The following is a 14536-nucleotide window of genomic DNA, read 5'->3' on the forward strand; positions in this document are numbered from 1 at the left end:
AGCAGGCAGAGGGAGAGGGAGAAGCAGACTCCCCACTGAGCAGAGAGCCTGATGCGGGACTCGATCCCAGGACCCTGAGATCATAACCTGAGCCAAAGGCAGACGCTTCACCGACTGAGCCACCCAGGTGTCCCTATCCGATGTGTCTTTTCATCTCAGTCTGAAGACATACCACTAGTATTTTTTGTGAAGTATATGTTCGGGGCACATTCAGTTTTTATTTATCTGGAATTGTCTTAGTTTCCCCATTTTGAAAGGATGCTTTTATGTAGAATTTTTGACTGGCAGTCTTTTCCTTTGGTTACTTTAAATATGTCATCCCACTGCGTCTGGCCTTCATGGTCTCTGATGAGGACTCAGCTGTTAATCTTGTCGCCCAGCTCCTGCACAAGACAAATCTGTTGTCTCTTGCTTACTGCAGGATTGTCTTTTATCCACTGAGACATAATTGGCATACAGTATTCTATTAGTCTCACACAACATAATGATTCAGTTATTTGTGTATCTTGTGAAATGATCACAAGTCTAGTTAGCATCCATCATCACACAGAGTTAGAGTTTTTTTCCTTATGAAGAGAACTTTGAAGATCTGTCTTAACCATGAGAGTCTCTTAACTCTAGGAAACGAACAGAGTTGTTGGGGGCAGGGGCGGATGGGATAACTGGGTGATGGGCATTAAGTAGGGCACATGATGTAATGAGCACTGAGTGTTATATGCAGCTGGTGAATTACCTCTACATCTGAAACCGATGGTGTACTGTTGTTGGCTAATTAAATTAAAAAGGTCTGTCTTAGCAACTTTCAAATATATAATACAATATTACTAACTGTAGTCACCATGCTGTTCATTACATCCCCATGACCTACTTATTTTATAACTGGAAATGTGTTGCCTTGTGACCACCTTTACCCATTTCTCCCACCCTCTTTGTCTTTGGGTGTCTTTCCCTCTCCTCTCCTTCTGGGACCCCCCACATACAGATGTTGGTTTGCTTCATTGTGTCCCACAGGCTGTCGAAGCTCTATTCATTTCCTCTTTCTGGTTTTTAGACCGGACAGTCTCAGTTGACATTATCTTCAAATTTGCTGATTCCTTCATCTGTTTGCCCAAATCTGTTGTTGAGCCTGTCTGGTGAATTTTTCATTACAGTTACTGTGCTTTTCTTTTTTTTTTTTTTTTTTAAAGATTTTATTTTTTTATTTGACAGACGGAGATCACAAGTAGGCAGAGAGGCAGGCAGAGAGAGAGGAGGAAGCAGGCTCCCTGCTGAGCAGAGCGCCCGACGCGGGGCTCGATCCCAGGACCCTGAGATCATGACCTGAGCCGAAGGCAGAGGCTTTAACCCACTGAGCCACCCAGGCGCCCCTACAGTTACTGTGCTTTTCAACTCCAGAATTTCTCTGTAGTTCTTTTTTAAAATTTCTCTTCAGTGATATTCATGTTTGCTGAGACATTGTCTTCATGCTTTGCTTTTGAATTCTTGCAATACGGTTTCATTTAGTTGTTTTAATACAAGCATAACATCTGATTTAATGTCTTTGTCTAAGAAGATCGCTATCTCAGCTTTCTCGGGGACAGTGTCTACGGGACTGTTCCTCACCCCCATATATGGGTCATGCTTTCTTCTTTCCTTGGAAGTTTCATGATTTTCTCTTGAAACTGGACATGTTAAGTAATATATTCTGTCAGCTTTAGAAATCGTATTCCCTCCGTATGGTGTTTTTACTGTTTGTATAGTGCCTTTTCTGAACTAACTGTGTAAAGAGTGTAGTTTTTGCTTGGTTGGCTTAGTGATCATCTCGTGATTGGACAGATAGCTCCTTCAATGCCTTTGACAAGTGGTCCCGTGTGTGTGAGATAGAAGGTTCCATGCCTTGACTATTCAGCCAAACGGCTTACAGCTCTGTCTCAGCCTTTCCTTTCTCCTTCTGCAGAGCCTCAAGGCAGCCAGTGGCCAGAGCTTAGAGCTTTTCAGGTCCTTCCCGAACATGCATAAGGCACAGGGCGTGCGCATATCCCTCTGTGTAGACATGACCTTCTGGATTCCCAGGACCCTGTCAGAACTTGTTCATTTTCTTCCTGTTGCTCCTCTGGGGTGATCTTGGGACAACGACCTACCTACTGTGGTAGTTCAGCATTCATTGCCTCTGCCATGTCATGATTCTAAACAAAAGATGCTATTGGGGCGCCTAGGTGGCTCAGTGGGTTAAACAAAAGATGCTATTAATACCTACACTCCACCTTTTAACAAGTTCATGGTTAATAGTATTATACAGTAAGTAGCCTCAGTCCATCCTGTGTGTCCATTCCACACATAATTTGGACATATCAGAAATCTGCCTCATGGCAGAATCCCCTCAGAAGCTTTTTATGATCTCAGATACGGGGCTCTGCTTACCCAGTGTGAAGATGATCTGCAGGACACAACCCGACACCCGATAGGATGGCTACAGTTAAAAAGACTGACAATTCCAAATCATTTTGAGGATGGGAGCTCTCCTGGAATTCTGTAGGCTAGTGGTGGGAACATAACATGATACAACCACCTCGGGAAAGTTTCAGTTCTTTATGAAGCCAAGTCTGCATTTATGATTACAACCCAGCAATTCCACTCCTAGATATTTACCCAGGAGAAATGAGGACATCTGTTCACACCAAGATTTGTTATTAATATTCTTAAACAGCTTTATTCATAATAGCCAAAAATCAAAAGAATCCAAGGGACCATTAACAGGAGATTAGAGAAACAAAGAATGGTATGTCCGTACAGTGGGATTCCATGCAGCAGTAATAGGAACATGCTACTGAGACACAGGACGAGACGGGAAATCGCAAAAACATGCTGAGCAGAAGCACCCAGGCACAAGAGAGAACATTCCAGAAACAGCAAAACTATGGTGACAGAAAGGTCAGTGGTCACCTGAGCCAGCAGTGGAGGGGCACAAGGATCTTTGGGACGGGACGGAAATGTCCTGTCTTCATTGTGGTGGGGACACCACGGGTATACGTACTTGTCTCATCACACTGAACTATATGCGCTGTAAATATTTGCAGCTTATTGTGTGTAAACTCTACTTCAGTAAAGTTTTCTTTTTAAATATAGTTTTAAAAAAATTTAAAAGGCGGTCTGCAAGAGACACCCTTACTCTTCCCTCTCTGTGACATAGGTCCCCCTTCGGACACCTGCAGGGCCTGCTGGAGGAAGGGTGCCAGAGCTCCCAGGTGTCCGGAGGGGACATCTCCCCCCCCCCACCCCCCAGCCTTACAGCCTCTCAGCGGAAGGCAGCTCTGTGGGAATGCACAGTACACCTTCTCCTCCAATTCTGCCTCTTAAGGCTCCTCCTATACCCCTCGGGGTGGCTTCCCTGAGTCCCAGTCACATCAGCACCGGGAAAGGCGAGAGGACAGCCCGTGGGGGCTGCGGGAGAACCCTGTCTATCCCCAAGTACTCGGAGTTCTCTGGGCTTCAGGCCTGTGCCTGTCACTGCCTTGGAATGTGTGTGGCCTTCTGCAGCCCTCACGCTCCCTGGAGCAGGGCCCACTTTTCTGGGCCTCTGACCCGCCCTTTGTCCCCTGACTCAGTTTGGGGGCAGTCCGGTGTCCTGTGCTGTGGGCCTGGCCGTCCTGGACGTTCTAGAGAAGGAGCAGCTGCGGGCTCACGCTGCCTCTGTGGGCAGTGTCCTCATGGAGCTCCTCCGGCAGCAGAAAGCCAAGCATCCCATCATCGGGGACGTCAGGTGAGGCTCGGGCAGCACTCCTTACCTGCTAACTGAACACCAGCCCGGGGCCAAGCATGGTTTCCTTTTGTCACCTCATTGTCACTCGGGGTGGTGGGGACTTTTCTCTCCACAGAGGAGGAACTAAAGCTCTGAGGGGTGCTGCTGCCCAAGATGGCGCTTCTAGGGAAGGAGAAACCAGGGGCAGACGGCCCTGGCCCCCGACCTTTCCTCTGTCACAGCTGGGGCCCCTCTCCTCAAAGTCACTTGCTGGCACTGGGTCACCACCCTCCACCCTCTGAGGGTTGTGCAGCCCTCAGGCTCCCAGGAAGCAGAGGCACAGGACTGGTGCTTTGGGCAGGCCCAGCCAGAGGAGGAGAGCAAGGGCCCACGGCCCCTCCGGCCTGGCCTCCTAAGATGTCGCCTTTCCATTCCAGGGGCGTCGGGCTCTTTATCGGTGTGGACCTGATCAAAGACACAGCGACCAGGACACCAGCAACTGAGGAGGCGAACTACGTGGTGTCCAGGTACTATTTCTCAAACTGAGTTGCCTCTGCAACGCCCACGGCCCTGACTGGGAAGGAGCTGCCGTCCTGCTTCTGCCATTGCCACTGTGTCCCTGGGCCCTCGGGGCCACAGAGGACTGCCTAAAGGAGTTGGCATCGGGGCCAGAGCGGGGAAGGGGCCCCCCCTTCTGTGTACCCCCACCCCGACTCCACACACTGATAAAGTGGCCAGGTCCGCTTGGTGGCCAGTGCCTGGCGGCAGGGCCTCGGATGGGTGTGGGCCGCTCCCAGCCGAGGATGCGAGCGCCACAGGGGCTCAGAGACCATAAAGCCGCATCCCACAGCGCCCGGCTGCCCCAGGGAAGCCGCTACTTTCACGGCCATGCCAGGGCCCGTTGCAGAGCCAGACTTGGGGATCCCCGTGGGCACAGCAGCCGGCTTTCTTTGGTACAGACAGGCCTCCTGTTCCTTGTCTGGGTGAAGGCATCCGGAGGACCCCACCCCTGCCCCAGGGAATAAATGAGAAAGAACGGAAGTGGGGTCAGAATGTAAATACAATCACCTCAGACCCTTTCTTTCTGGCCAAATGACCTTCCCAGGTTGAAGTGCAAATGTGGAATGTTAATGTCCTTAGGTACCACTACTATTAAGGAGGTGATGCTATCTTCCTAGAAAGAATTGGAAGTGAAAACTGCAGAGTCCTCTGAGATGTCCAGATGACTCTGGGGCAGAAAGCGGAACTGGGGCTGGCAGAGAGGTTCCTGGAGCTGGGGAGGGGGCACAGGGGTTCGCTGTACCAGCCCGGCAGCATCGGTGCGGTGCAGGAATGCTGGCTGGCCACGTCCTAGCCACGGCCTGTCTTGGCTCAGGCTGGGACTCCAGGGCTGGATGAGCGGAGGCCCCTGCTTGGGGTAGGGGTGGGGATGGAGGGTGGCGGGCTCAGGGCCAGGTGCAGGGCACCCCACACAGGAGCCCTTAGTGCTGGGTGAACAAGGACGGGCAGGCAGGCAGTTTGGGAGGAGGTGGCCAGTGCCACGTCCCTGTGGGACCTGGACTGGGGTGGGGCTCCCAGGGGCCGGTTGGCTGAAGCCAGGACAGACTTTGAGGCTCTGTAAAGGGTTCTTTGGCTGCTGGGCCGCAGGGCCTTGCCATGTCCTATCCTCACAGGCTGAAAGAGAACTACATTTTGCTGAGCACTGACGGCCCTGGGCGGAATGTCCTGAAATTTAAACCCCCAATGTGCTTCAGTGTGGACAACGCACGACACGTGGTGGCAAAGATGGATACCATCCTGACAGGTGAGCTGGGGGCCCGAGGAGCAGCTGACCATGTCTCTTGAGCCCAACCTGTGGCCAGGAGCTAGGACCTTCCAGGGTGCCTGGGAAGGAGACTCCACAGTGGGCCGGGGAGTCTGAGACAGCGCAGGGAACGAGGAGCTGTGGCGTGAGGGGCTTCCTGAGCCCTGAGTAGCCATCCTGCCTGAGTAGCACCGGCGTGGACGCAAGGCAGTCACCTAGTGACACTGCGGGGATTTATGTGGCAGGAACATTGTGCCCTCCTTGAAGGCTGTGTCCCCCTCAGCAGCTAAGGTGCTGTACTGAGGGTTGCACCCAGGACTGATGAAATGCCAAAGGGAATTCTCCCCTAGGTTTCCAGTCCCCTAGGAGTGTCAGACCAGTGTGGGGTCTGCCCTAAATGCACTCACCAGGCCACCCGGAACGGCGGAAGCGGACAGGTCTCTGCTAGGCCGCACAGGCAGGGGTGGGCAGTGGGCAAAATCCCACCTACTAGCAGGCACCCCTCCCTCTCCTCCACCTCTGCAGGTGGGTTCCCTGCAGGAAGGAGGGTGTTTGTGGGGAGCCCACGGGAAGAGAGGCTGAGCAGGCACAGACTTGCCTTTGCTTTCCTGGGCAGAGGGGCTGCCATTGAGCCTGAACGTCTTCTGGGGCAAACTGACTGACATCTGGCTTTGTCCTTTTGGGCCTTTTGGGAGTGTTGCTGACCCTGTGGTTTGTGCACCATGGTCAAGGGGCTGGACAAGGAGTCCAAGAAGCTTGGGTGCTGGAGAAAGGCTAAGCACTTGGGGGGGCGCCTTTGTGCTGTTTTTCAGACATGGAAAAAAAGGTGAGAAGTTGTGAGACACTGAGGCTCTGGCCCTGAACCAGCCCTGGCCCTCATGTCCTCCTTCCTTGGGTGAGTAGGCCTTGCTCCTCATGACCCCTGGCCGTGGCCCTCACCCTCAGCAAGCCAGACCTTGCTCTTAACCAGGTTGTCTTCAGAAACATCTCCCAATAGCTGATGGGGAAGGCAGGACTAGCGCCTTCCTCCCTGAGCCAGTTCTCCTTCTAGAAGGAATGGAAAACAAGTCTTTACTAGTCTTTACTAGTCTGAGGGATCAACCACCAGCCCTGGGGCACCCCAGCCCAGCCAGAAGCTCAACTCTGCCAGAGGGGGCGAAACTTCCGGGCCACCCAGGAGGGGGCACTTTGTGTCCAGTCCAGCTGGCCCCTAGGACACTGCCTTCCTGGGTACATTCCCACTGTCCTCCACTAGGAGACCAAATCCCACTTCTGAGGGCCCAGGACAGACTGGAGTCTGCAGCTGCCGCAGCCCCCACTGTTCTGGGAGCAGCACCCCTCACGGTACCTTCTTCACCCCCTTGAAGCTGACTCCAGTCAGAAGTCCTTTAAAATTTCCTCTAAAAGGGCTCAAGTCCTGGGCAGGCCCCGTCCTTACAAGCAGCGCCCCAGCAGTGCCCAGCGTCCAGGCTCCGCCTGCCAGGACTGCTCTCCGGTCATGGAGGCAGGCACTGGAGCTTCGAAGGCTCAGGAGCGCCTGGCCCTTCCCCGCTCTTCACAGCATGCCCCACACTCACCCAGGCTTTGGGGGTTTTTAAATTTTTATTTCAAAAGCTTGGATAGCTTCAATATCCAGGTCGTGGCAAAATCAGGACACGTGTAAAATACCTTACAATACATTAGATTCCCAAAAGGTACCAAAAAGTACAGTAAAATTAACACTTCCATTAACAGGAAATGTATGACACAAATAATATAAAATTAAAAGGTGAAAAAAAGGTGACACTGGTTTCCTAAGATACAGTTTACTCTTTACAACCAGGGTCCACAGGTCCAGGCTGCAGGCGGTAGCGGGCAACGGACCCTCCCAGCCGGCCCTGGGGGACCCGGGCCTAAAACTAGCCCTCCAACGCCGCTCTGGCCTCAGAGACCCCCACACGCTGCCTACGACAACTAGAGCTCTGGAAATAGTCAACAGGAGAGTGATTTCCAAGGGGGAAATTTTAAATAAGATGCACATGGGACAGGCCATAGAAAGTACGCCAGGTTAAATTTGGTACATAATTGTGTTCACTCGAGATCCGGACAGAGCGTGTGCGGGCGGGCGTCCGGCCGCGGCCTCAGTACGGCTTGTAGTTGTTCTGGTGGCCTCCGCGGCGCTGGCTCTTCCCGTAGTTCGTGCCACCCTGACCTGGGGACGAGAAGGCCATGCATGGGTCGCGGTGCCACCTGCCCGAGCCCTCCCTGAGCCAGGCGCCTGCTGTGCCGCCACACCGGAGCCCGCACCCCTGGCCAGCATGGAGGGGGCCGTGCCCCGCCTTCCTGAGGCCCAGAGGCTCAAGTGCCTCCTCCCGTGGTGGCCGCGCCGGGCCCCCGAGCCCAGCCTGTCCGACTCCAAAGCCCCTGCTGCCAGTGGCCCCTGCACTGTCTGTCCTGCCTCCCAGGGTTGGGGGTGAGCGGCCAGGGCCTCCCTCTCTCCTACTTACTGTAGTCGTAGCCGGGGCCGTAGCCGTAATAGCCATAGGGCGAGTAGTCGTAGCCGCCATAGCCGGGCCCGTAGCCCTGCTGGTAGCCGTAGCCCTGGTTCCAGTAGCTGCCGTAGCCCTGATTCCAACTCTGACTCTGACCTGTGGGGGGAGCAGGGCACAGGGGCCCAGGGACCATTTAGCACACGCAGGAGCGAGGATGGAGGAAATCCTGCCCTTCGGGTGGCGGGCTCACTATGGCAACTCAGGTAGAAACCAGGGGGCTGCTGTCTGGCGTCAGGGGCTCTGGGCCCCGCCCTGCATCTGAGGCCCAAGCCGGGGCTCTGAGGCCAGGAGGGCCCTGCCGGCTAACTGCACTCGGGGCAAATGAGGCAGGAGCTCACTCTCTCACATCTCCCTCTCCTCACCCCACACTCCCTGGCAGCTCGGCCCTAAAAAGGAGGACATTCAGGCTTTGGAGTCCGAGGGGCCTGGACAGAAGGAGGTAAAGCACCCGGCACAGCCCTGCCCTACCTTCTGCCCACCTGCCCACGGGTGTACCGAGACTCAGGCCCGCCACCCAGCCCAGCGCGCCCCTCAGGCCCGCCACCCCCGCACCCTGACTGCAATGCAAGAGCCCCTCTGCCCTGGGGCCCCAGGCCGCAAGAGCCAGGCTCTTACACACCAAGCAGCAGCCACAGCAGCGCCAATGTGACCCGCCCAGCCTGGTGCACCAAACGCCGGAGGCCAGCAAGAGCCCCCCAGACAGGCACAGGGGCTCCATGCAGGCAGGGCCCCATCTTTGCTCAGCCAGGTTCCACTCACCTCCACTGCCACCGCCACCGCCGCTGCCTCGGTTCCCTCGGTTGCGGTTCCCACGGCCCCCCGAGCCGTACTGCTGCTGCTGATAGACTTCTTTGGGCTGGGCCACCTTGATCTCACACTGCAAGAAGAGAGGACAATGGGTCAGACCACTGCAACAAGCTTGGGGCAGGGCCATGGACAGAGACCTTTGCTGATGGAGACTCAGATGGCCCGTGGGGACTAAATGCTCAATACAAAGTCTGCCTGGGGCACCTGGTGGATGCAGGTGAAGCGTCCCAACTCTTGCTTTGGGCTCAGGTTATGATCTCAGGGTCAGGCGATTGGAGTCCTGCATGGGGCTACGCGCGGAGCGAAATCTGCTAAAAAGTTTCTCCCTCTCCCCCAACACGCATGTGCACTCAGTCTCTAAAATAAAATCAATCTTTAACAAAACAAAACATGCTTAAGTGGAAGCCACATTTGGGCTAGAAACTCTCGGGACCGCAAATACAATCTCTGGATCAGGACTCACTAGGGCCTTTGGGCCAAAACCTTTCCCCAGAGAACTTACTGGGGTGACAGCTGTTAATTCCAGGCCTGCTGATGGCAGCCCGGATCGAACAACTGAGGAGGCACAGAGAGCCTGAGGCCAAGACCGAGACCAACCCAGCATAGCCTAATCCCACACGGGGGGGGGGGGGGGGGGGGGGGGGGGGGCTCTGAGGCAGCCCCATCCTCCTGGGAAAGAGGCCTCAGCTGGCTTCTCAGATCAGGGGCCTTAGAGAGAAGTAGGGGGAAACCTTCTAATTTTTTTTTTCTTTTCTTTACAGAAGAAATGAAGCATCCCACTCCAGCAGGCTGAGACTGAGCCCCTGACCTCTGGCTTTGAGGAAGGAAACCACTGAGGCTCAGGGCGGGGCCTCCCTGGGGCCTCGCTGCTCTCCCCTCCCCTTCTCCCAACCACTGGCCTGTTGGTGGGAAGGGCCAGATGTCTGTGTCCTCTGAGGAGCCAAAGAGTCAGTTTCCTTTTCGCTCAAAAATCTGCCCACTGAGGATGGGTTCAGGGTCAGGGCCTCCCACTCAGTGCTCCTGCCCAAGTCAATCAGTTTACTTTTTAGAGGAAGTACCCTCGCACATACACTCTCCTAAATACGACCCATAAAATACCATTTTCTACCATGTGTCACCATCCAAGCATACCCTAACAAACAGAAATCTTCCCCAAGTGATTCCAGCTGATGTTTTCTGTTTAATTAAAAATGCTGAATACGTTTATTTCAAAACCCACCACCAGTAGCAACTAACTACCTTACAGATACGTCCTGCCATCTCACATTCAGCAGGGGGGAGGGGGTGGTCACTCACTGTCTAGGGGAACAGCCCTCACCCAGCTGCTGCACCTAGACTTCAACTCATTTGACGTAAAATTTAAGGGCCCAATCCTGAATCCAGTCTAACTTCCCAGCTGGGATTAAGACTTCTAGAAGCCCCACCCCCTACCTGTCCCACCTTATCTGGCTGCCGCTGGGCTCAGACCTGCCACACCCGGCCAGCCAGCCACACCCTCAACTGCCTCCTCTGCCACCTGGAGAACACCTGAACCAAAAGACAGTCCCCCGACACCCCCCACCCCCACTACTGGCCAGAGTTCAGAGGGAAGGGCAGCACTTCTCACCGTGAGGCACCGCTCAGTTAGGCAAAACTGACCATGGACACACGCAGACTAAAACCCTGGGAGCTCTGGGAAGAACGTTCATCTGAGGTGGGAGCTGACTAAACCAACATCCAGAGCCAGAGCAGGTGGAAGCAAACAAAAGATGTGGCTGTGACAGGAGAGAGGAAAAAGCTCCACAGGAGGAACAACTTTACCCAAAGGAAACAAACCCATGAATGACAGAAGTTCTAGAATCTTCTGAGACTTAGTGCAGGCCATATTCACCTTGGACTCCAGATGGAGAACACCACGACCTCTAGCTTTCAGTCAAGAATCAAAGGGGCTACCGAACATGCTCTAGCCCAGAGAAAAGACCCTTTCTCCTGCCTCCCGCACATCCCGGGTTTCTGCCAAGTCTACCAGCCCAGAACTCCCTGAAGGACGGGACCAGCTGCCCCAATCAGGACAACAGGCACTGCAGACACCCAGGAGGGTCAGACTGCCCGGGAGAGGTAGCCCAACTCCTGAGGCACACCTGTAAGAGCCAGCTCTCCACCAACAGCAGGCCAGATATAGAGCTGGAGACACCTTACCTTACTGCCACTGATGGTATGGAACTTCTTCTCCAGAACTTTCTTCACAGGTTCCTCTTCTTTAAAGGTGATGAAAACAAAGCCTCGTCTTTTGTTCAACTTTGGATCCATTGGAAGCTCAATGGCCTCAATCTGTAAACGTAGGCAAAGCTCAGAACCAATGCCTCTTCCCACCCCCCAGGGCCCACAGGGAACTCTGAGGAGAAAAGACCCAAGAAGGCCAGAATGAAAAAGCCTCATGGAAAGCTATAGCCAGCCAAGCCTGCCCAGGACCAGGGAAAGCAACCTTAAGGCAATCAGCAGGCAACTCCCAGGGTCCCACACTCACCTCCCCAAACTCTCGAAAGTACTCCCTGATCTTCTCCTCAGTGGCTTCAGGATTCAAACCCCCCACGAAAATTTTCTTTACCGGGTCCTTCTTCATGGCCATGGCCTTTTTGGGGTCAATGACACGGCCATCCAGCCTGTGTTCCTTCTGGTCTAGGACCTGTCCCAACAGAAAAAAATGAGCTTCGAACTCAACAGCACCACCCTCGACAAGCCCCTTCTCTTTGAGCCACGAAGACCCCAACACTGGTACACAAAACATGTTTGGCCCCCCCATACTCCACCCCTATGTGACTTAGCACACAACTTCATCTCCAAACTTCCAAGTACAGCTAGCTTATCTGAGCCCCTAGAGGCCTCCCCAAACTCCCCCCACCGCTTTCCCAGAGACAGCGGGCTCAGTTTAAAGCCTCTCTTTCACAAGTTAAGCAGCAGTGAGGCAGGCTGAAGGTGGGCTGCTAGGGTTGGAATCCAGCCCTTTCTGGCTGTGAGCTCTTTCTACTTACACTTCTGGGCCTTTGTTTTGTTTTCTGTAAAATGGACCTAAAATAATACTTAATTCATTCATAGCAACCTTCCACTCTATTCTAGTGCTCAGGATAAAGGATTTGCTTTAATCAGTGCCCAGAAGTGACACAAAAAAGGCAATAAACACCAACTATAATCTTCCTGGGCCCACTTCATCTGTATTTTTTAATCCCCTCAAAAACAGAACAGAGTTCCTCACCTCTGCTTTTCCCAAAACCCTCAAGCACCTACAGAACACACAAACTCATCGTGCTCTCAGAACCCTATCCTAGAACAAACTTCATGCCGCTGACATCAAGCACCCAGCTTACCTTCTCCACACTGGCTGCATCTTTGAAGAGGATAAACCCAAACCCTCTTGACCGGCCAGTGTTGGGATCCATTTTTATTGTACAATCAACGACCTCTCCAAATTTGGTAAAGTAATCCTTTAGATCTTTTTTGCTGGTATCCCAGCTCAGGCCACCAACGAACATTTTTCTGAAACGGTAAAGACACACGTGCCAACGAGCCTTACAACAGCGCTGTGATGTTGGGACCGGCCCTGACACCACCACCTTCAATGCTAGCGGGAAAGCAAAGCCGCTATCCGGAATGCGGGTCTGCCCCGAGAGCCCCCGAGGGGCCTACGCTGGGGAAGTGTCAACCAATCTTCACTCCCCTCCCACACAATCCTGAGCCGCGAGAAACTCCAGACAGTGCAGTCCCCGACGGGGCAGCGGAAGGGAGAGCACTGCGGCCTGGGGCAGAGGCCCCGAACCTTCACAACTGGAAGTCATGCGCTTAACAAGCAAGTCAAGGCAGAAAGCCGCCGGCCCGGCCCGTCCTCACCGCCCCCGAGAGCTCGCTCTCCAGGAACTCAGGCTTCCGGGGGCCGGAGACCGCGTTCAGACCGTGACTCCGCCCTCCGCGGGGTGGGGGGGAGGAAGGCCACGGCCGGGGAGCGCGCCAACTCCGCCCACGCAGCCTCGCAGAGCCCGAGGCCGGGCCGGCCCCGGGTCCGAGCGCACTCCCCCTTCCGGGCCGCCCGCCCCCCCCCCCGCCCCGGCCCCGCGCGAGCGGCCCCGGGGCGGCGCCAAAGTCGACCCAACAAACTCCTGCAAACTCCGGCTCAAGCGGCGGCGCGGCGGGCGGCGGGCGCGTAGCGGCAGGGCGGCGGGCCGCGAAGCAGGCCCCGGCCGCCCGCCCGCCCCTCCCCCCGCCGCGTGGCGCCAACAAAAGGCGGCCCCGGAACAAAGGCGGCGCCCCGGTCGGCCCGCGGCCGCACCTACCCCGCGTCCTCCTCGTTCTTGCTGGCGTTGATCTGGTCACCCTCGGCGCCGTTCTGGTTGCCGGCCGGGGGCGCCGAGCTCCCGCCTCCGGCGCTCGCCGCGGCCCCGGTGCCGGCCCCCGCCGGCGACTCGCCTTCGGGGGCGGCCTCGTGTCCGTTCTCGGTGGCGCCCGTGGTCTCCATGGGCTGCTCCTCACCCGCTTCCGACATGCTAGGCCGGGGCGCGGCGGCTCCTGCAACGAGCGGCCCCAGCGCGTCAGGCCCGCGCGGCTCCCGCCCAGGCTTCCCCCCGCCCGCCGCCCGCGGGCCCGGCCGCTCACCTCGCCGCCGATGACGCCGCGGGGCCCGCTCGTCCCCACCCGCCGGAAAGGCGCCGCGGGCTCGGCCGCGCTCACGCCCGCGCTGCCGGGCCTTGCCTCCGTCCGCCGACGGAGCCGCCGCGACCTCGCGCCCTCCTTTGCCGCCGCGCCGCACGGAGCCCACCGACCGACAGGCTCGCTCGAGCCCGCGCGGTGCTGCCGCCTGACAATGCCGACTCGTGGCGCTCTTTATAATGCCGGGGCCGGGCGCACCTCGCAACAAGGCGCGTGCTCATTGGTTGCGCCCGCCCGTCACTTAACCCCGCGCCGGTGTCCCATTGGCCGCAGCGGCGCGCGCACGCTAAATCCGGGCGGGCTTTGTCCTCATTTTAGAACCCGCGCGAGCCAGGGCCCTGCGGACGGCTGCCGGGGCCGGGCGGCACCAAAGCCTACTCCTGAGCGGCGCGGGCAGCCGGAACCCCGCGCCCCAGGGCCCGGAGACCTCCCCTCTCCGCCCCGTGAGGACGCAGTCTCTCGTCCCAGAGCGCCCCATCCCAGCATCGGTAGCTTCGCGCACTCCGTTCTCCCAAAAGAGGAAACTGGGCTCTAGGAAGTCTCGCAAACCAAGGTCGCCCGGCTGGAAGTGGGAGAACTCGGCGGCCGAGATTGGGCGCGCAGGGTTCCGCCAAGGCCCGCGGCACCGCTCGAAGGGACCGGGACGCGGCCCGCCCTCCCCCTTGACCTTGGTGCCCTCACGGCCCCGCGCTCCCGCCCTTTCTGCCGCCTCCCCCAGCGGCTAGCAGCGGAGAGTGGGTGGAGCCTGCCGGGCGTCTGGTGCCAATGGTGCTCGGGCAGGATGTGGCGGGAGAAACGGTGGCACCGCGGTGTTCCCCGATCCAGGTCGTCCGGCACCACCTAGACGATCAGACTCGTTGTCACACTTTGGGTTAACGTTTTTCGTTTGAGTTAGTTCCTGTATTCCTGCTGAAATTTCTTTTTAAGGAAAATATACCGCGTCCCTCAAATCATGAAGTTGGAGGCGGGGAGGGATGGTTCTCGTTTTGTATTATATAC

The 14536-nt window shown here is 56.2% G+C and overlaps 2 protein-coding genes across 6 annotated transcripts in view; one reads left to right on the forward strand and one right to left on the reverse strand.

Annotated features, from left to right (window-relative positions):
- PHYKPL (5-phosphohydroxy-L-lysine phospho-lyase) overlaps positions 1-10079 on the forward strand; it is a 35168-nt gene extending 25089 nt beyond the window's left edge. For 3 of the 4 annotated variants that reach the window (XM_080803622.1, XM_080803624.1, XM_080803625.1), the window contains 5 exons: positions 3585-3739; positions 4156-4245; positions 5392-5522; positions 6335-6417; positions 9622-10079. In XM_080803622.1, the coding sequence (XP_080659748.1) occupies positions 3585-3739; positions 4156-4245; positions 5392-5522; positions 6335-6384 (426 nt within the window). In that variant the 3' untranslated portion in view covers positions 6385-6417; positions 9622-10079. Of the gene's footprint in view, positions 1-3584; positions 3740-4155; positions 4246-5391; positions 5523-6334; positions 6418-8432; positions 9238-9621 lie in introns of those variants that run through there. The other variant, XM_080803623.1, reaches the window with a different exon arrangement.
- On the reverse strand, positions 7106-13712 carry HNRNPAB (heterogeneous nuclear ribonucleoprotein A/B). Of its 2 annotated transcripts, XM_080803626.1 has the most exons (8): positions 13484-13712; positions 13165-13396; positions 12205-12373; positions 11367-11525; positions 11039-11170; positions 8813-8930; positions 8009-8149; positions 7106-7713 (listed from the first exon to the last, which is right to left on the reverse strand). In XM_080803626.1, exons 2-8 carry the CDS (start codon positions 13371-13373, stop codon positions 7643-7645), a joined length of 999 nt encoding a protein of 332 aa, XP_080659752.1. In that variant the 5' UTR covers positions 13374-13396; positions 13484-13712; the 3' UTR covers positions 7106-7642. The 2 variants fall into 2 exon arrangements, with proteins under 2 accessions (XP_080659752.1, XP_080659753.1); XM_080803627.1 differs by lacking the exon at positions 8009-8149 and having other exon boundaries at positions 13484-13681.
- Positions 13713-14536: the final 824 nt, after the last annotated feature.

The sequence above is a fragment of the Martes martes genome, assembly GCF_963455335.1.
Source record: "Martes martes genome assembly, chromosome: 5".
Taxonomy (NCBI): domain Eukaryota; kingdom Metazoa; phylum Chordata; class Mammalia; order Carnivora; family Mustelidae; genus Martes; species Martes martes.